At 36.3% G+C, this 20,186-nt stretch overlaps 2 protein-coding genes across 3 annotated transcripts; one reads left to right on the top strand and one right to left on the bottom strand.

Moving 5' to 3' along the window:
• The first annotated feature begins 890 nt into the window (after positions 1-890).
• Positions 891-9,817, top strand: cib2 (calcium and integrin binding family member 2). Its single transcript, XM_087797105.1, has 6 exons — positions 891-1,084; positions 2,767-2,801; positions 6,257-6,368; positions 7,772-7,919; positions 7,982-8,177; positions 9,188-9,817. Exons 1-6 carry the CDS (start codon positions 1,034-1,036, stop codon positions 9,207-9,209), a joined length of 564 nt encoding a protein of 187 aa, XP_087653231.1. The 5' UTR covers positions 891-1,033; the 3' UTR covers positions 9,210-9,817.
• A 571-nt stretch (positions 9,818-10,388) lies between these two features.
• Positions 10,389-15,420, bottom strand: sh2d7 (SH2 domain containing 7). 2 transcript variants are annotated; one of them, XM_087797261.1, is made up of 6 exons: positions 15,285-15,420; positions 14,280-14,425; positions 14,087-14,176; positions 12,451-12,616; positions 11,684-12,385; positions 10,389-10,641 (listed from the first exon to the last, which is right to left on the bottom strand). In XM_087797261.1, exons 2-6 carry the CDS (start codon positions 14,420-14,422, stop codon positions 10,594-10,596), a joined length of 1,149 nt encoding a protein of 382 aa, XP_087653387.1. In that variant the 5' UTR covers positions 14,423-14,425; positions 15,285-15,420; the 3' UTR covers positions 10,389-10,593. The 2 variants fall into 2 exon arrangements, with proteins under 2 accessions (XP_087653387.1, XP_087653386.1); XM_087797260.1 differs by having other exon boundaries at positions 14,280-14,464; positions 15,285-15,414.
• Between the last annotated feature and the right edge of the window lie 4,766 nt (positions 15,421-20,186).

The raw sequence follows: 20,186 nt of genomic DNA, 5'->3' as shown, positions 1-20,186 counted from the left end.
GACAACCATTCACACACACACTCATACCTACGGACCATTTCCCAAAGTTCTCAATAGACCTCTGTATGTTTTTGGACTGTGGGAGGAAACCGAAGTGCCCGGAATAAACCCACGCAACACAGGGATAACAGTGAAAATGCACTTGAATAAATATGACAGCAATTCAAGTTAATTCCTTATTGGAGCTGTAACAGTTGTTATGTTAAGTTTTCAATTGTCTTTAAGTAAAAAAAAAGTTATATAACAAATATAGATGTATTCTTTGGGACTCATTTTATTTTATTTTTTCTTGAACCAAAAATGATGAAACAGAATTACGTTTCATGGTTTGAATAATCATATGTTAAAAGGAAAAGCTTCATAAAGATTTGTAATAGGAAGTTGTTTAACCATAAATGTACAAGGTTTTTTGCTATTTTTATAATCGTCCACTGTAGTTAACATTTACTTTTGCTAACTCAAAGTGACAACAAATACCAAGAAGAAACACTCCCTTACAAATACTCATCAAACTTTACCTCATGAGTCAAAACATCCACGAATCGTATCTTCATCTTCAAATCAAACTGTACTAGTTAATGGATGAGTCTGGTGCAGTTCCACATGACTCCTCAGGGTGGCGGTGTTTAATTATTATCATTATTACAACGTTGTAGTTGAAAGTATTTTCATTTATATTTATTTATATTTTGATCTTCTATCGGGTGCAGGACCTCAGTTCAATGCTACCGTGTATGAAATGATGCGACTGGAGGAGAAGGAGGGGGAGGAGGAAGAGGAGGAGCAGGAGGAGGAGGAGGAGAAGGAGGAGGGGGAGGAGGAGGAGGAGGAGGAGGAGGATGATGATGAGGAGGCGGGTCCTCCTGCAGACTCGTGTTTTCATCCTCCTCGCACCGCAGTCATGGCTGACACCTACTAGCTGGGACGTCTCGTCTAGTGGACCCTCCTCCCGCAGACACTTCTGTAAAACCTAAAGCATGAGAAAAAAGCTGAAAGCGCGCGGGCGTGAGTGAGTCCAGTTGACCCGAGAGAGATGGGAAACAAGCAGACCATCTTCACGGACGAGCAGCTGGACGCCTACCAGGTGAGTTCCAGAATATTCTTCATTAACATTTACAGCAAATCTACATTGAATCAAAGTTTAAAACCATCCTTTTATCCTTTTTATATAATTATCTAGTTATCTTATCCATTCAGTGTATGATGTTTTCTAACAAGTGTAATAAAGCATGTAATGAAAAACAAATGTCTTTAGTTAAAGCAATGTTTTGACATTTATCTCACTTTATTAGTAAAGTATACAGACTTAACTTACAGGTAGTTGTTGTTTTTTAAAACTGCTTAATATTTGTGAATAGGTTGAGGTACAATCTGAATAACAGTCTAGGTTCTGGTTAACACATGCCACAGTGCAGGTACATTAAATTAAATATTATCAAAGGTTTAACAATAACATTTAAAATTAAAATTCTCAAAAATAATATATATTATATTGTTTTACTTAAAAAAAATAAAATAGATTAATATTTGTTTCAGATACCAATACATTTAGTTTGTTATTGTAGAAATTCTGAAACATTTTCTTAAGAAAATATAAGTTAAATCTGAATAATAAGGCCTGAAAACAATTCGTAAATGAAAACTAGTTTAAAGGACAAAGATTTCGACGAAAAGTAAAAGTAAGTCATATGAATTGTAAGCATGACAAAGACAATAATAATATTAATAAAATGGATTTTAAATGTTCCTACAATTTCGATTACCATTGTCATTATTGTGAGTATTAAATAGTAAGATTCTCGCGCGAAGGAACGCTTGTGTAGGTTTGTTCACGTGTGACTCAATAATTGATGCCACATTCTGTGAAACTCTACTCTCAAGAGACAGACTCGTTCTCAAGAACCTCTCTGGTTACTCCTGCTTTACTTTGTAACACCCACATCTATAGAGTTCTAACTAGAAATATACTTACCGACATTTGATTACTACATTAAACAAGTTAATTAGTAATAATAATATTGATAATTGTAATAAATAAAAGTCAATGAATACCATTTAATTTTAAACAATTAAACCTTAATCTAGTGTCTAAGTGTCTGGTATGGTCATTACATAACAGCTTCCTGGCTTATGTCTATATGTTTTTTATTTTATTTTCAATAAATATTGCTAAATCAATATGTAATGGACCTGTGTTCACTATATATTTTGACTTAGTAAATTAACAAAATCGGTCTTTTTCAACATTTAAGGAGACAAGTTTGTGCTCAGTTTTTGTGTTAGGAAGTGTCTAGGGATATATAAAAAAAATCTAAATGTATTGCAGTCACCAGGTGTGTAGTTTTCCATCTGTCTCTGTAGCATAATAGCATCAGTAAATGACTTGTTTGGCCTCCTTCTGTCGACTCTCTTTTCCTCTTCTTCACCTTCTTCTGCTCCAACAGTTGCTATCAATCACTCCGCCATATTTGAATGTTTCCTCGTGGAGGTCAATAGATATAGTTTCTGCCAGCTCAGACCATCTCATCATGTGTGTGTGTGTGTGTGTGTCGATGTGCAGACACAACAGGATCATATTCCTGAGTCTCATTCTTATTATCACAGGTTACGACACACACTCTCAACATTAAGGGGAAACTAGAGACGCTGAATAGAATTTACCGGAAATATTGACCTTCCTGCAGCAACTCTGGCGCTTTACACACCTACTGTGCATTGAAATTACATTTGTTATTTTAACTCTTTTTTTGTTTGTTTTTTACACAGGATTGCACTTTTTTCACCCGCAAAGAAATCTTACGGTGAGTCTTAACTTATTTCTGTCAGTGGTGTGTTTGGAGAGAAAACTGCATTAGAAATATAGTCTAGTATTTATAACAAAATCCGAGTGTGTGTTTAACATTAACAATTGATTGAAACTTTGTCGAACCCATGATGATAGAAAAGCATTCAAGGAGAGTAAGTAAGTAAGTAATTTTTATTTGTATAGCGACAGCAAAAATCTGACCTACAAAACATTTTAGGGTTGTTACATCTAACTTTTAGCACCATTATTAAAGATGAAGGCAAAAATAAAAGGACATGATGTTGGCAAATTTATGTTTGTAATCATGAGTTTCTTGGCAGAGGGTAAAGTCAACAGTTGCTCTTCTAATGAAAAATCCAAATTCCAGATGAGTCAAATATTTTGCGTTCAAATGTCACGCCATGAAGGTTGTTTAAATAACTACTTCATTATTTGTTACTGAAATATTTGATTAATTTTTTTTTCCCTCAATGCCTTACAAGGAAATGTTCCTAGTCTGCAATTAGAAGGTTATTATCTTATTATTAAGCAATACTTTGGGACAATACTTCCCCCACAATTCTGATCTAAAATTGCACATTATATTTATTCTTTACTGTAGCCATTAGCGCTCAAGTCATGTGTGATCTGACATATATCAAGCTTTTTGAGTTTTTCTTTCCGTGTCTACTCTAAACAGAGTAGACCTTTAATTATTCACAAGACTAAAATAAAAACAAATGCACACAATTTTATATTTCGTTCTACCATACTGTGTAACAACATTTTTATAAAGAATTAATTTCTTTTTTTAGTCATCTGACTAGTTAAAGGTCTACTCTGTTTAGAGTAGACACAAAAAAATACTTCAAACTTAGCGAAATCCAGAAGGCACGCATGTGTTATTAAAGACTTTTAGTCACAAAAAATTGTAAAATATAGTCATAGTTCTTTGTTTTTTTTACAACCATTCTACCTCCTGGATTACGAGTATGAATATGTAGTTACGTCAATGCAAGTTAATAGTACAAGTACACATCTCATGTTATGGGTATTTGGGACTTATACACCTGTTCTGACTTAATACATGTCTGTCCCACAGTTTGACACTTCGCTAAGTTTGAGAGTTTTTTCGTGTCTACTCCAAACAGAGTAGACCTTTAATTAGTCACATGACTAGAAAAATAAATGAATGGTAGAACAAAAGAAAATAATTGTCTCAAGTGTACGATTAAGCAGATTAATAGGGAGCCATGAACGGTTGAAAGTCAGGTTGACCTTTTGACACGTCCTTTTCAGTGTCACCAGCTCACGTTTCCACCTGTTACTAGAACCAGCACAGGCCAAAAAAAATATCCAAACTGACAGCGATGGCTCATGGTTTCATGATTCACCGTCTGTCATCGTTTTCCAAGCACAGACCCATGACGACGCCACCACACAAGTTACCGATGACACAAATGAGAGTAGAGGTGTTGTTAACTAGCTCCACAGCTACGTTTGTTCATTTGTTTTAGTCCTAGAAAAAGTAAAAATGCATTTAAACTAGTAATTGAAGTATCTGTGAAGATAAATCTACATGTTTTAGTCTTTTTTTAAATTTCTTATCAAGAACAGATATTTTCTTCATGCCTTACATCATCTTAGATATTTGTTATAAAACTTCAAAATCGAATTTCATTGAACATTTATTTTAAATTTAATTATAAAATGATAACGTTGACACTGTACATGACATTATTTGATTCAAAGTACAATTTATTTAACTTAATAGTACGAGTACACATCTCGTGGTACGGGTATGTTGGACTTATGCACCCATTCAGAATTCATACATGTCTGTCCCACGTTTTGACATTTCTCCCCTCACATGTTCTGGCTATTACAAAGACACTGTTTCTTTAAGGGACATCATAGCCAACAGAGACAAGCAGATACATTTAAAGTTGATCCTGAAAAGAAAATGGCAGCCAGGGAAGAGTTTTAAGAATCTGAGAAATGTGAGTTCTCCTACTAGAGCTGCTCAGAATTCTCGCTGCAGCTCCTTCTCAAGACATAAACAAAAGTTTATTAATAGTTTTATTATTGTCCACCAGGGGTCCCTAACGACTCACACAGCCTATATGAATTTAAACCAATGAACTTATAGTCCATGTATTAATTATTTCATGTAGTTGTTGTTTTATTGCCCGAAGCCAACAACGTATAGAACATTTGCTTTCCTCTGGTGCCTGTAAGCCACGTTGCTAAAGTGTTATCTAGTGAAAACAGTAATAGAGATGATCATTTAGTGATTAGAGAAGTTGTTGTTTGTCCTTCCTCTTAAGTTGAAGAGTCTCATCACTCTTATATAATTTTAATAATATCATTTCCGTCATTTGTACTTTGATATCTCGGCGCTCAGAAGTTTTTTCATGCAATCTTTCAGCTCATTATTAGCTTCAAACCTTCTATAACATCACTCGTGTGTACCGTACTGTGTGTGTATTCTCACTTCCTCTGTTATCTACCACGGTCTTTGATTAGCGTGCCGTACAGTCGGTAGAGTGTGAACTGGTGTCTCGCTATCAATTGCAAACACAAACTGACACGACCTAAGTTAAGCTGCAACCACCTCGCAGATGAATTATTAAAGTGTGGATTTTAATGGAGGTTCACGCAGGTCAAAGTCTGAGGATAAGTTTTTAAACGACTGTACATGATGAAAGTGTTTCACCTGTATTCAAAATACTTTGTTATCCTCGTCCACAAACACACAAACATTTAAAAAGGTGACCAAATTTTTCCTATGAGACGTTTCTATTAAAAATATATATAATTAATAAGAGCAAAGAAAAATCAATTCTATTTAAAGGCAGAAGAAATGATCAACTTTTTTTGTGTCTTATACTGGAACACTTAAACAGATGTATATTAAGAGTAGCTATGTTCATGTTTTATTATTATTATTATTATTATTATTATTATTATTATTATTATTATTATTATTATTATTATTGTTATTGTTATTATTATTATTATTATTGTTATTATTATCATTATTATTACTACTACTATTATAGTTATAGTTATAGTTATAGTTATAGTTATAGTTATAGTTATAGTTTTTGTTATTATCATTATTAATGTCATTATTATTATTATTAGGACTTTTTTTTGTTAGCACTAGCTGTTAGCGGCAGAAGACAAGGCCGGTTGCAGGGGCTCAGAGGGTTCTATGATTATTCTTAAAGGAAAGCAGTTAAATTATTTTTTAGTTGTTTAAGGATATTTTATTATTTTATTATTTTATTATTATTTTATTTTATTTCATCCAATATCTCAAACATATTATGAGTATATTTTGTTTGATGAAAAGCCAAGGTGTGCCAGAGTGTGTTAATCGTTCCACGTTTGAAGATTTTTTTTTTTAGTGTATTATGAGAAGGTGGTTGAATAGAGAATAAAAGTGTGTTTCCACCTGTGTTTCAGTTTGCACGGGAGATACCATGAACTGGCTCCACATCTCGTGCCAATGGACTACACGAACGACCCAGACTGTAAATTACCTTTAGCGTTGATAGTTAACATGCCAGAGTTGAAGGTAAATCACCTTTGTTTTTTCCTCACACTTTTTTCTCTCGTTTGAATTTTATTTGCTTCATAATCTCTTTTGTCAACCACCGTCATCCACCATCGTCGCACACACACATTCTCCTGCACTCCCAACACCGGATCGATACACTTTCTCCTCAGCAGGACTGCATTGATTTTCAGTTGTGCACGTCACTGGCTCTGTGGTCTTGTGAAAGTCACCGAGCCACCAAACATTCTCGGCAGCAGCTGATGTGCTTTTCAAACAATGTCGTTGTAACAGCCATACCTGGTTAGTATTAGTGCAGATCATCTCTACTCCCGCCTGTTATAGTGTCTTTTCTCAGGTTCAAGGTTCAAATAGAAAATTTGCTTAAGCCCCCCCCACTGAAAACGCTTTTTCTGGAGATGAAATATAATTTACTGTAACCACACCCACTCTGCTGTGATTGGTCAAGCAGCACAGTTTGTCACAGCGCGTCATCAATCCTGAAAGTCTCCATCTCCAAGGGACTTGTTGTATAAACAAAGCGTGGGGTGATTACAGCTGGATGGAGGATTAGTGAAGCTTTTATTATGTCATAATAAACTCCGCTGGTAACCTCTCGTTCGCTGAGATTTCAGAGCAACTTTATAAAGTAATAAGTTGAAAACATTGGTCATGATGAGGAACTAACTGCATCTTGGAGAGGAAGATTTCAACATTTGAAACATGTGATTCAGGAGAGTTGGGTTTTTACATTTGTTGCCCTTTAAAGATCAAAGCTGTCAAACATCTACATCGTGTTTCTCTGAGTTTGTGTCGCGTGTATTCGTCAGATTGTTGTATCTGATAAGTAAACTTTAAAAAGTTGACATCAAAGTGTCACATTTCAATTTCTAAAATGTGTCAGACTTTAGAAAAGGTAAGAAATTACAATCAAATGTCTAGAAAATTGACAGATTAAGAGGAATCGTATCCAAAATAAACAATAAACAATAAACTTCAAATACAGTCAAAAGAAAAAGTTATTGAAGGGGGAATTAAAGAAAATATTATTTCTAAGGAAATTTCCTTAGAGAGAAACAAAAGAACAAGCACCAGCATGAAAAAAAACCTGATGTCTAGTAAGACTATAGTCGAGAAAGCAAAAACAGATCCCAGCAACTAAACAATAAGTTAAGTACAGTGTGGCGTTGGAGAGGAAAAACTTACTTTTAGAAGGCAGAAACCACAAAAAAACACACAAAAAATACTTTTGCGAAAAGACACAGCAATTTATACTTTTGGGGTCTGTAAGTTCCCCTTTAGCAAAAGTAAAAATATTTTGAATCATAAAAAGAAATCGAAATAAACTTCATGTTAGTTGGTTTGGACCAGAACCTCCCTGTCACCAAATTCTTGAGGTCAAATGATTCTATTTGTTTCTGCAGGAAAATCCATTTCGCAGTAGGATAGTGGAGTCGTTCTCCGAGGACGGGATGGGAAACCTCAGCTTCAACGAGTTTGTGGACATGTTCTCTGTTCTCAGTGAGATGGCGCCGAGGGAACTGAAGGCCATTTACGCCTTCAAGATATACGGTGACTAAAAAAAATACTTTAGTTTCCAGCTGACTTTGATGGTGTTGATGATGATCTCACAGATTTCAACGTGGACAATTACCTTTGCAAAGAGGACCTGGAGAAGACTCTGAACAAGCTGACGAAGGAGGAGCTGACCCAAGAGGAGGTGGTGCTGGTGTGCGAGAAGGCCATTGAGGAGGCCGACCTGGACGGAGACAACAAACTCTCCTTCGCCGATTTTGAAAATATGATCACAAGGGCTCCTGATTTTTTAAGGTAACACCAGCTGTGAAGAGGCTCTGTGTGTGTAGTCTGTCAACCATTTTATAAACTAAGTAAGTAAGTTAGTTAGTAATATTAGTAGAGCGCTTTTCTAGACCAGGGTCACAAAGTGCTTAAACAATAAATAAAATACCCAATAAAATATATACTTTAAAAGGTCAAGATACATAAGACAAACACAGGAGTCTCGTGGAAAAGTCTGCACGAATAAAAGTGTCTTAAGATGTTTCTTGAAGGAGTCAGTAGATCATCAAACACAGAGAGAGAGGAAGATCGTTCCAAAGCTTAGGAGCAACAGTCTGGAAGGATTTCTCTCCTCTGGTCCTGAAGCGTGTTCAGGAACCATCAGTAGATTCTGATCCACAGACCTCAGAGCCTGAGCTGGGGTGTAAGGCTGGATCAGATCACTGATGGACCATGAATACCAGAAAATAAGAATCAGAATTTTAAAGTTGATCCTGAAAGAAACTGGCAGCCAGTGAAGAGTTTTAAGGATCTGGGAAATGTGAGTTCTTCTACTAGAGCGGGTCAGAATTCTCGCTGCAATATTATGAACAATATGTGTTATAAAAACCTTCTTATTACTGCATCAATGTAAAGTGGTTGTGCTAAAACATTGCAACTATTTGTATTATTTATTAGTCTTTGACATAAATACACAATTTCATAACTCAATCATTGTTGGTTAGTTTATTTTACTTTTTTGTAGTTAATACACTGTAATTCTGTTTTCACAAAAACAAGAAAAAAAGGAATAGGTTCATACACTTATTTACACACTAATTGTACACTTAAAAAAACATTTATTAACATGTTTTTCCAAAAAAAGTGAATGAGATAAACTTACTTGTTGTCCAAGAGGAGAACTCGCTTGAATTCTAAATATTTCTACTATTGTCTATGTGCTGTATATGAAATAATTTAATTTAACTATTTATTTTTGTTGACATATGACTATCATGCTTTCCATCTACATTCTTTAAAGATCCGTGTGTCTTCCACAGCACCTTCCACATCCGTATCTAACCGACGTCACGGAGGAGCGAAGCCTCGTTACGCGTCGACCTGCCAATCATCCGTCTGATCCGCCTCTTTCCACTGCGACCGTGCACTCTCTCGTGCACATTTTTCCAAACCTTCCACGTCGTGCTTTGATCTCAGGATTACGTCGTGGTAGATCCGCTCTCCTCCCCATGAGGTTCCGCCACGTTACCAAAGGGCTCGTCGGAAGATCATTTGTACGGAAAAAGCCGAGGACGTACTTTTGCTTCTAAAAAAAAAAATCCAGTTATGCATAAAAAAAAGTTGATCTACCTGAGCTGAGATGTCGACCTGCCTCGTCTTCATGCGACGCATTTATCGCTGCGACCGACTGCGAACGCAACAAAGGGCCTCTAGTCTGCTGGTAGCTTGTGTGTGGAACATAAAGACAATCCTATCTTTATCGTCCTCAGTTCCACGAAGGGCTTCACGATTCTGCTTACCGACGTGCTTGTTGATTATCTGCTGAATCTTGCATTTTGAAGGGCTGTATATATTTTGAATAAATGTTTTTCCCGTGGGCGTGAGGTGAGATTTATTCAAGCGTGTCTGTCTGATGAGGAGGTGTGGACAATAAAGATGAGCACAAACGACTTGTGAGGCTGAGTCAGCGTCGATGAAATCATGTACACGCAGTTAAATATCACGACACGAGCTAATCTCTTGTCCTCGGACCCGGACCAGGATGAGAGAAAGACCTGTGTTTGTGGAACACGGTCTTCCTTCATCATTCTGTGTTGGTTTTTAAAAAAAAACTGTTCTCAATCATCGACTTTTTATTTATTACGTCACATATCTCGCAGCAGAAAGAAATGAGGTATTTCACTTCAAATTTGATCTGTGATTATTGAGTTTTCCATCATTATTTTTGTGTATTATGAACTATAACTCACTTCTAATTTCTTGTATTTTTGTGTTTCTAATTTAATTTAGAATAAAATACTTAGATTAATAATTAATACACAATGGCAGAGAATAGTATGACTAAGTATTTAAAATAAAAAAAGTAGATCTCTTTTTATTATTTGAAAGGAAATCTGCGTGAAGTAAATCTTAAAATGACCTTGTATAGCATTGTATTTGTGTCCAAATATATTATTAACTCATATTTTGTTTAAAGAAACTTTATAAATTTAAAAACCCAAATATTTTTCCATTTATCATTTTTATTAAATGAACTGTACAACAACAAAAAAAATGGGTTCAATGCGTGTTTTTCAATGCTAATCCACTGGCATTCGGGACAGTTTTATCACAGAAAAAAAACATGTTTTATAAAATATATACATTTAATTAGACCGGAGGATGACGTCATTGCCACGTCTCTGCGTTTGACGTCATAAAAGTGGTAGTGTTCCAAACGATGTCTTCACGGTTTCTTCTTGGCGTCAGCAAAGAGTCGTTTCCACTTCTGAATCTAGATAATGAAAAACACGAATTAATAATCATCACTTTTCAACTTGACGTGTTTTAATCAGAATTTTTGGTAAAAAACGAATTCGACAGTGACACAATTCGCCTGAGGGTGTCAGTAGAGAGCACGTTAAGAACATAAGGGAGTGACAGATGTTTAAAGTAACTTGTGTGGAGTCGAACTTTAACTGTTGGGTTTTGTAGTTTAAAGTTTATACTATTACAGACTAATAACTGTTTAATAATGATTGAATTATAATCACAACAACTAAATAATAGGTGTTTTAATCTTTAAATTCTCATGTTGTCGCCCATTGTTGTACGAGCTCAGGTAACATGGACTTAACAACAAATTATTTAATAATAATACATCGAATAAAGTCTCATTTACGAATGCTAAAACTCACAGATGCAAAGTACTATTTATGAAATAGATATAACTTAACAAAAACGGTATTTTTTAAACTAAAATAACTATAATAAATTAATAAAAAAAAAAGGATTTCTAAAACTCACTTATGCATACAAGTTTTTTGTATTGATAGTAAAAACAATTATATAGTAAGATTTTCTGGGCTCTTGATCATCTATTGCGATGATCTGGACATGTCCAGCTGGGAGGAGTCCCCAGGGCATACCCAGGGCAGGAAAGATTATGTCTTAGGTGACCCAGAAAAACCTTGATATTCAAACAAAAATCTGTTTTTTGAGGGAAAAGGGAGTCCAGGCGTAACCGTGTTTCAACATGATGAGCAACAACTAAACATTGTACTAAAACTAATCCTGTCTGCCGTTTAGCCAAACAACTCAAAACCCACTGAATAGATTTCAATTAACTTTTCTGGAAATGTTGATCCTTTAACTAGCATAAGGCGATTGAATTTTGACGATGCAACGGCTCTTCTCTGTGCCTATTAGTTCAATTCGCTTCATCATATCAAGGATATTTTAAAGGCTAAAAAATGGTATACAGAAGAAATAAATGTTAATGCAATAAAAAAAATCACTTAATAAGTGGAAATCCACGTTTGTGGTGCAAAACTAACCATTGTCTTCCAGGGATTGTTGTTCGTGGGTTTGACGTCCTCCAGAGCCTCGTAAGTGTTGGGCTCATGGTTGACCGTTTCTTCCTCAGGATCAATGTTGTACGTATCTCGCCTTAAGCCTGTGAACGCCTCAGCGTACACGGGTTCCTCCTGTGGGCCCACAGAGGTTTGATGATAGACCACCCTGTGACTCAGGTGGTCCAGACTGTAGCTGCAGGTCTCTCTGATGCCCCATCCTGTGGTGGTGGGTGGCCGCGGACCGTAGCTCTCCGTCTGCCTGATGGTTGTGGGGGAGGGTCCTGGTTGTGGTTTGGCCGGAGCGCTGAGTCTATAAGTGTGTTGCTCATCAAAGGTCATGACCAGGGCGGGCAGAGATCTACTCCGACAGTCCACCAGCGGAGTGAGCTTCCGAAGGATCAGGTCCTGGCTTGCCCTTTCGGCCTTCTTGGTTTTTTTCCTCAGCTGAGCGTAGACGACTTTGTCCGGCTCACATTCAGGCGAGCTATCGAATTGCCTTCTCAGTGGTAAAGGTGGGGTTTCCTGTTTTTCGAATCTCTTTCCTGCCATGGAAGTCTCGCACGTTGGGTGGCTCTGTGGGGGCGTGGGCGGCTGCCTCGGGTGCTGCTTCCTCACCGCCGCTCTGCTGCTGACCACAGGTATCGTGTCAGAGAAGATGCTGTCGTACAACTCTTCGCTGGTGCACTAAAAACAACATCAATGAGTCCCCTCGGAAGTTGAACGTATTTGCTCAAAGGTCAGCGTCTCACCTGACAACACGGCGACGTGAGATACTCCCCGAACGGCTCGATGGCCCTGGTCTTGTAGAAGTCGATCAGATCCACGAGGGTGTCGTGAAAAGTCACGTCTCCGGTGATGACAAACTGTCCGGAGGACTTTTGGGCGATCACGAAGTGTCGACAACGATCTACTCCTCTGTGTCCGGAGAAAGAATTGTGTCAGTTAGAAAAATGTACTTTTATCTTGTAAGTAAGTAAGTAAGTAAGTCATTTTTATTTGTATAGCGCTTTTCCAGACCAGGGTCACAAAGCGCTTAAACAATCAAAACAATATTCAATAAAGTATATACTTTATAGTTCAAGATAAAACTGATAACACAACAGGAGTTCCAGAAAATCAAGGAAAAGCCTGAACAAATAAAAAAGTCTTCAGATGTTTCTTGAAGGAGTCAGTAGATCCATCAAGCGCAAAGAGAGAGGAAGATCGTTCCTAGTTGTGAACTAACACATCGTTAGAGTGTGTGTTAAAGTGTGTTTGTCAAACATTATGTAAATTAAAATGGATTCAGTTATTTTGACACCTACTATCCATCACTTACCTATTTACTCATAAGTAAGTAAGTTAGTAGTTGGTCATATTTTTTTCAAAGCATGATCGTTTTTTTTTTACTTTCTATACTTTTAATTACCAGCATATTTATATTTTTAATTCAATTGTAAATGAAAAGCCGAGTCGTAAATGGATATTTTGACCGTACAATTTGGCAGCTAGCTAGTCCGGGTTGTCCCGTATCTTTGGCCAAATGTAGCTGGGACGTTCTCTGACTATACCTGCGACTATCATGCCAGGAGGACGTTTTTTTGGATGGAATAAACCACCTTGAAACCACTATTATTAGAACTATGCATTAGTTATCAAATTTAAAAAGCATGTTTTCCTATTGTCCTATGAAAGCAACAAAATCGTGAGTCATAAAAAAGCTCTCAATTGAACAAAAATATGTTTGTTCGTCTTATTTAATGTCTCTCTACAGCAACCTGAGATGCCTCTGGGATCAACTGGAATATTACGATCCACACCACTGGACAATTACACAAGTTTTTTTGTTGAATAATGTCAACACTAAATGTGGAAAGTGGTACAAAAAGAAAGACATTTGTTGAAAGGTTTTGTGCTTCTTGTGTAATAAGACAAACTTTTTCAGTTTTATCTTGACCTTTAAAGTATATACTTTATTGAATTTTGTTTTGATTGTTTAAGCGCTTTGTGACCCTGGTCTGGAAAAGTGCCATATAAATATAAATTACTTACTAACTTACTTTATGGTAGAATTATTCACCGACAGTGAAAAGAAAGACTGATCAAACTTTTTCATTTTTTGTTTTAGTGAGTGCGAACTTTATTCCGCCTGAAACTCGTGTGAGTTGATTGCGTTTGACGCACTTGATTTAAGATATAAAAACTGCTTCCTGTTGCGTCGGTGCCTTGATAAGACTGTTACTGTAAGCTGTACTGTTGCTATGAAACATCTTCAGCCATGATCATAAACACATTCGAGTTTGAATAAGTTGAATGATTTCTAATACAATTCATTAACGTCGGGCTCACAGTCACGTCAATGGTGGTCGCCTTGGTTTTGCTAAACTTAGGCTCACGTAGACTCACTTGTAGGTCAGGACGTATCCGATGGTTTTGTCACTGAGGCGGATCAGGAAGCATCCCAGCTCCTTGTCTTTCAGGATCTCCTCAGCTTCTCTGTTGAGGAAAGGTTTTAACAAACATTTCAACATATTATCAAGAGGACGACAAATTTGAAAAGTTAATTCAAAGGTTACCAAGTTGTGTTTGGTCGACTTACTTTCTACAGACGAACCCCAGAAACCAGTTGGGGAAGGAGCCGTTTTTGCACATATGCGACAGTTGACACTCGATGAACCACTTGAAGGTGAGATCTTTGTTCTGGCTGAGAGAGTCCGCCGACCCCTGATGTTCCCCCATCATCTCCTGCTCAAACACACACCAGAATTCCATCCTGGTTTGACTCTTGTGACATGAAGAAACAAGCTGCTGTAAATTATTTTTTGCTGAGGCCGAATTAAGACGATACTTATATTACACATTTATATCTCAGAGAAAAATTTGCAGTTTACTGTTTCATGTGAACTTCATAGTTAAAACATTGCTGCTTTTAAGTTATTAGTATTTATATTAGCCTCATTAATAAAGATATTTTTTATTTTATCAAAAATATTATGACTTATCAACAGGAATTTGTTCATTTAGGAATATTAAAGGTGTTAATTCTGATATAATTGTCATTGTTTCCCACCTTTTATTTGTCCCTTAATATGTTGTATTTATTTATATATTAAAAAAAAAAAAATCCACTAAAACTAAAATAATTTAATAAAATTAAAAAAATGTCATACAACTAAAATAACCTTGTAGAAAATAAATACATTAATAAAGCAAATTATTGTCGTTAAAAGATAAAAACACAACATAACATTTTGATGAATACATCCTGCATTAACAAATAAACCAAAACTATAGTTAAAATGAAAGTAGATTATAATGTTTATAAATGTAATGTTGTATTCATTTATATGTAATAAAAAAATCTCACATCTCCTCATGATTACTTTCTTTTTGTCTATTTTATTTAAGCATGTTGTAAGAAACACACTAAATGTATGATATTTAATTTGAGCACCCCTACATTAACACTGTACTTCTATAGTTATTTAGATGTGTCACCCTCATTATTAGTACTTTCCCATATTTAAAACATGTGCACAAATCCTTATTTAATCTATTTCTAAGTTTAATTTTAAATTAAAGTACATTCAGGAAACGTTCTTACCGTGACAGGCGTGTTGATCGATGAGCTAAAGTCCTGCGCTTCAGATTGAAAGTCAAGATTTTTGTTTGCAACCTTTCACTTAAGAAGCTCCTACCGCAGACAAAACTTGCAATAATAACCTTTTCACACTTTTTTTCCACTGACTCGGAAAGAAGCGACTCTCATTTGCATCACATAAAGTCAGAGCTTCCTGGTGAGGGATGGAAAGTCTGCGGTAGAGAGAGATTGCGGTTAGCGTGTGCAGAGATGCAGTCAAAGAGTGTTGCCGTGGTGATTAGAACTAGCATTACATTTGCACAGAAATGGAAATAAGGTGGAGATGTTATCAGTCCTTTCCAAAAATAGGTCTGAATCAGACGTACTTTTGTGTTTATCAGCACAATAAATTGATGACTTTTCTTCCGTGATGAGCAAGAACAACCAGGGGAAGAAAAGCTGAAGCAAGGGGGTTGTTCTGATGATTGCATATTGAAATTAATAATATCAGAATGAAGTATGGTTTCCAGCACTCAAAAACCATGACACACAGCTGTGGCGTTCATCAGGGGTCATCTTCAGGCCCCTCTATATTTAGCCTCAGGCTGCTTCCTCTTGAACAAATCATACAGAACCACAAACGTGACTTTTTCCACACACATTAAAATTAAGTTCTGTTAGATAAGGACCTAGAGAATTTACATGTTGTTGAGGTAGTCGGGTGAGTTAGCAACTTGATTTACAAACGAACAGGAGGATGGTTGCCAGTTTGAATCCAGTTTGAACCATTGCTTGGTTTGTTTGTTCTCCGTATTTTGCCCAGAGCACTCTGGTTTCCTTCATAGCTTATAAACAATGGTGAATTGTTAAACCCCCCAGAACCAGTCGTGGGCCTCATTCAGGACGACAACGAACTGGCCTACAGAGAGGAGGTGCAACACCTGGTGGACTGGTGTGAGGTGAACAACCCGCTTCTGAACGTCGACAAGACCAAATAAATCATCAACGACCTCAGAAGATCCAGACCTAGCCACGCACCACTCCTCATCGACGGCACAACGGTGGAGGTCGTCAGCAGCACCAAGTTCCTGGGGGTGCACATCACAGAGGACCTCAGCTGGACACTTCACACCAGCTCCCTGGTGAAGAAAGCCCAGCAGCACCTGCACTTCCTGAGACGGATGAGAAAGGTTTCTCTCCCCTCTCCCATCCTCCACACCTTCTTCAGAGGGACCATCCAGAGCCTACTGACCAGCAGCATCTCCATCTGGTCGGGGAACTGCAAGGCCTCCGACTGGAAGTCTCTGCAGAGTGGTGAGGACCGCGGAGAAGATCATCGGGACAACACTCCCCCCCATCCAGGAAGTGGCAAAAACGGTCTGAACAGAGCCCACAGAATTCTGTCCGACTCCACCCACCCCCTCTATGGACTGTTCTCTCTCCTGGCGTCTGGCAGAAGGTTCCGCAGCATCCGATACAGAACAGAAAGATTTAGAAACGGCTTCTTTCCTCTGGCCATCTGACTGCTGTATGAAGATATGACTTGAGCTATGCACTATTTAAAATTGTATGTATTTATTCTAGTTATAACAAATTAGCACTACTGTCAACTTATTTGTATTTATACTTTATATACATTAATTATTATATATAATATTTATAATGTTATTTTTTTATTCTGTTTATACTATATTGCACTATTTTTAACCTATTAATATTTATATTTATACTTTTTATATACATCTCTCTGCTGTGTTTTTTAACGGTTGCCAAGTGTGTTTTCTGTGCAATAACAATAAAAGAAAGTCTAAAGTCTTAGGTCTAAATTGAAAACTACATGTGACCCATTATCGACTGGCGATCTGTCCAGGGTGTCGCCCCGACTCTCGTCCTAAAACTGCTAGATAATTGGATTTAAATGTAATTATCTGACCGAAACAAAAATAGTTTCATGATCATGAGTTTAAAAAGCAACTAATGTGTTGATTTGATGTGTGTCTTAAATAGATCTCTGACCTCTGTTGTACTCATCAGTGCGTGTGTGTTTGTATAAAACTCTCTTTTACTAAAGATATTTACATTAGAAAATGATCTTAAGCTCCGCCCACTGAAAACACTTTTGTTTTTCTGAAGATTAAATCTTGTTTACCATAATCACACCCACTTTGCTGTGATTGGTCGAAAATCATGGTTTGTCATCATGCGTTATCTTTCCTGAAAGTGTCTACCTCCAAGGGACTTGTTGCATAAGCAAAGCACTGCTGGCTGGAGGATAATAAAGTAATAAGTTCAAAACATGCTCATGATGAGAGACTTACTGCATCCTGGAGAGGAAGATTCCAACGTTTGTGAGTGAGTGTAGTGATTATAGCCCTTATTAAAAAGGTTAACTTTCAGAACATCTAAGTTCTGGTTGATTTTACCTTAAATTTGCATCTAGGTAAGAATACCTGAAGTTGGAGCACCAACTTTGATTTATACTACAAAGGAAACTATTACATTTATGTCGATAATAATTAATTAATTGGCCTTATTAGTTAACTATGAAACAGTAGTTTGATTCAATCTCATTAAATGAAGTCACTACTTGTTTGTCATGATTATTTTTATTAAGAGGCTCTTAAATTGACAGTTAAACACCAAAACGGATACACTAACAACAACGTGAAGTTTAATAGATTTATTTAAAAAAAAAACTGTGATGATGAATGACAAAAATGCCGCAGTGTTCTTGAAAGACTTTAGGGGCTTCTTATCTTCCATTATTCAAATGCAATCTGTTCTTATTCTTGGAGACTTGAATCTTCATGTTGATGACGTCACATCTTGCTCTGCTAAAGACCTTTTATATTTAACAGAAGCCTTTAGTTTTCGAGCACTGGTGAACAAGATGAAACCCTACAAGGAAGGACGTCGGACGAGCAAGAGGAGGGTTTCATCTTGCTCGTCCGACGTCCTTCCTTGTAGGCTCTTTATCAAAGTGTTTGATGTAATTGGCCCCTGGGTTACCAATATGGTAAACCTCTCCCTTTCCACGGGGGGTTTTCCCAATGCATTTAAACATGCAATTGTGGAGCCTTTACTCAAAAAGACAGACTTAGACCCGACCTACCTCAGTAATTTCAGGCCTATTTCAAAACTTGCATTTTTGTCCAAGATGTTAGAGAGAGAATAATTGAATCTTAATATAAACTTTGACTAACTGTGTGATATAAACAAGTAATTTGTTTGAAGATAATAAATCCAATAATTAGCTTCATTAGTATTCAGTTATTTCTAAAGTATCATCTGATGACGTACAAAATATTAAATTTTATCAAGCAGCTCTGGGTAGTTTTGTGTACCTTAATATTTTTGTACTAAAATAACTTGTGATGACACATCAACTTAAAAATATTTAAATGACCGATATACCATGACTTTAGGTGTTTTGTGTCATTTTTATTTTCACTGCAAAAGTTCTTGTACTTTTTAGTACCAAAACAAAGTTAAAGTTATGTTATTTACAAAGCCGTCATAATACATATCATTTTTCATTATCCACAATCTGATTCATTACCTCATCGGTATCCATCCTTCATTCAGACAATCAAAGTCTGGAAACAGAAAATTCGTCCAACTGCTGAAAACGGGGACATGACATTTAGCGAGTGCTCATGGGAAATGTGGTCTTCCGTCGGGCTAAACACTACCACTTTAGTCCACTAGAGTCGCTCGACTTAAAATCGCATAGAGCTGCTTTAATTCATTTTCATTTGAGTTCATTCTTTGTTCAAGTTACTACCATCTAGTGGCCTTTTAGTATAACTACATCGGTTATTCTAAATAAATAAAATTGTTGTAGATTTATTAATACAGAATATTCCAACTACAGTACAATTACTGTATGCAGACATAAAAACAGACATAGTCAGTGTGTACAAGAACACAATCACATTAATTTGTATTAACACACCATAACAATAAATAAAACAACTTCTGTGAATAAACAATTGTCTTGGTTCTAATGCTTAGCCGAAAAAATACAATTTGCCGGTTATATTCCATGTTTAGTTGGTAACAGGTAACTCCACTGCTCACTGAAGTTATCTCAGGTTCACAAAAAAGAGACAAAGAAAGAGCAATCAATTCACGAGAGATCAATCTCCTAAACGTCATACTGTAATATGCAATTTTCAATTTACATATATCTACTCACTGAGATAGTAACTGAGTAGTAATGAATAAAAACAGAATCTTATATATAAATTTAAGTCAATCATACATCTTTTTTTTTTAACTATAAGATTTTATGTGTATAGCTGCATAACCTTTTAAAGGATAGGAATTCAAATAATAAGAGTTTTGATGACATATTTTATACATCACCAATGTTTTACCTTAGTAGCTGCCAAATACAAATAAAGTTACATGAATTAATCATTCCATATACAACAAATTACTTGTTAATACCGAACCCTCGGTGAAAGTCACCACTTGAAGTCAATTGTCATGTATTTATTATGTTTGACGAAGAGTAGCTGCCGAAACGCTGACGTATATGTCGCCATCTCGAATCTGATTGGTTAACACAATCATTTGGCTGCCATTGATTTCAATTGAAAAGGGCCTCTTCTGAAACGATTGAAGGCCTCGGGTAGATTTCTTCTGGCAGCAGTCCAAGCAAGAGGAAATAAATGAAATGAAGAGAAAAGACTATGTGGAATAATTTAATACTTTTTTTATGTATTTTATTTAATTAAAAAATGTAATTTATTTTCTGATTATGTTTAGGCCAGCAGAGAAGGCCCTATATGAAAAACACTCTAAGAAATATAACTTACTTGAGGCTGTGTATTGCTTTGGTTGTTTTCTTGCGCCATTTTAATAAACTATTTAAAATACATTTAAACATTTTTTTTAATTTATTTTAATAAACTAGCTTAA

The sequence above is a fragment of the Callionymus lyra genome, chromosome 8 (genome assembly GCF_982586985.1).
Source record: "Callionymus lyra chromosome 8, fCalLyr1.hap1.1, whole genome shotgun sequence".
Taxonomy (NCBI): domain Eukaryota; kingdom Metazoa; phylum Chordata; class Actinopteri; order Syngnathiformes; family Callionymidae; genus Callionymus; species Callionymus lyra.
This window is presented reverse-complemented; position numbering and strand designations above follow the sequence as displayed.

Excerpts from the sequence above, each read along its gene's own strand:
- cib2 (XM_087797105.1), top strand. The coding sequence starts at position 1,034 with ATGGGAAACAAGCAGACCATCTTCACGGACGAGCAGCTGGACGCCTAC. Across the intron at positions 7,920-7,981 it reads TTACGCCTTCAAGATATACG|ATTTCAACGTGGACAATTAC; the intron begins GTGACTAAAAAA and ends ATGATCTCACAG. Across the intron at positions 8,178-9,187 it reads AGGGCTCCTGATTTTTTAAG|CACCTTCCACATCCGTATCT; the intron begins GTAACACCAGCT and ends TGTCTTCCACAG.
- sh2d7 (XM_087797260.1), bottom strand. The coding sequence starts at position 14,452 with ATGGAATTCTGGTGTGTGTTTGAGCAGGAGATGATGGGGGAACATCAG. Across the intron at positions 12,386-12,450 it reads TCACGTCGCCGTGTTGTCAG|TGCACCAGCGAAGAGTTGTA; the intron begins GTGAGACGCTGA and ends TGTTGTTTTTAG. Across the intron at positions 10,642-11,683 it reads ACAATCCCTGGAAGACAATG|ATTCAGAAGTGGAAACGACT; the intron begins GTTAGTTTTGCA and ends TTCATTATCTAG.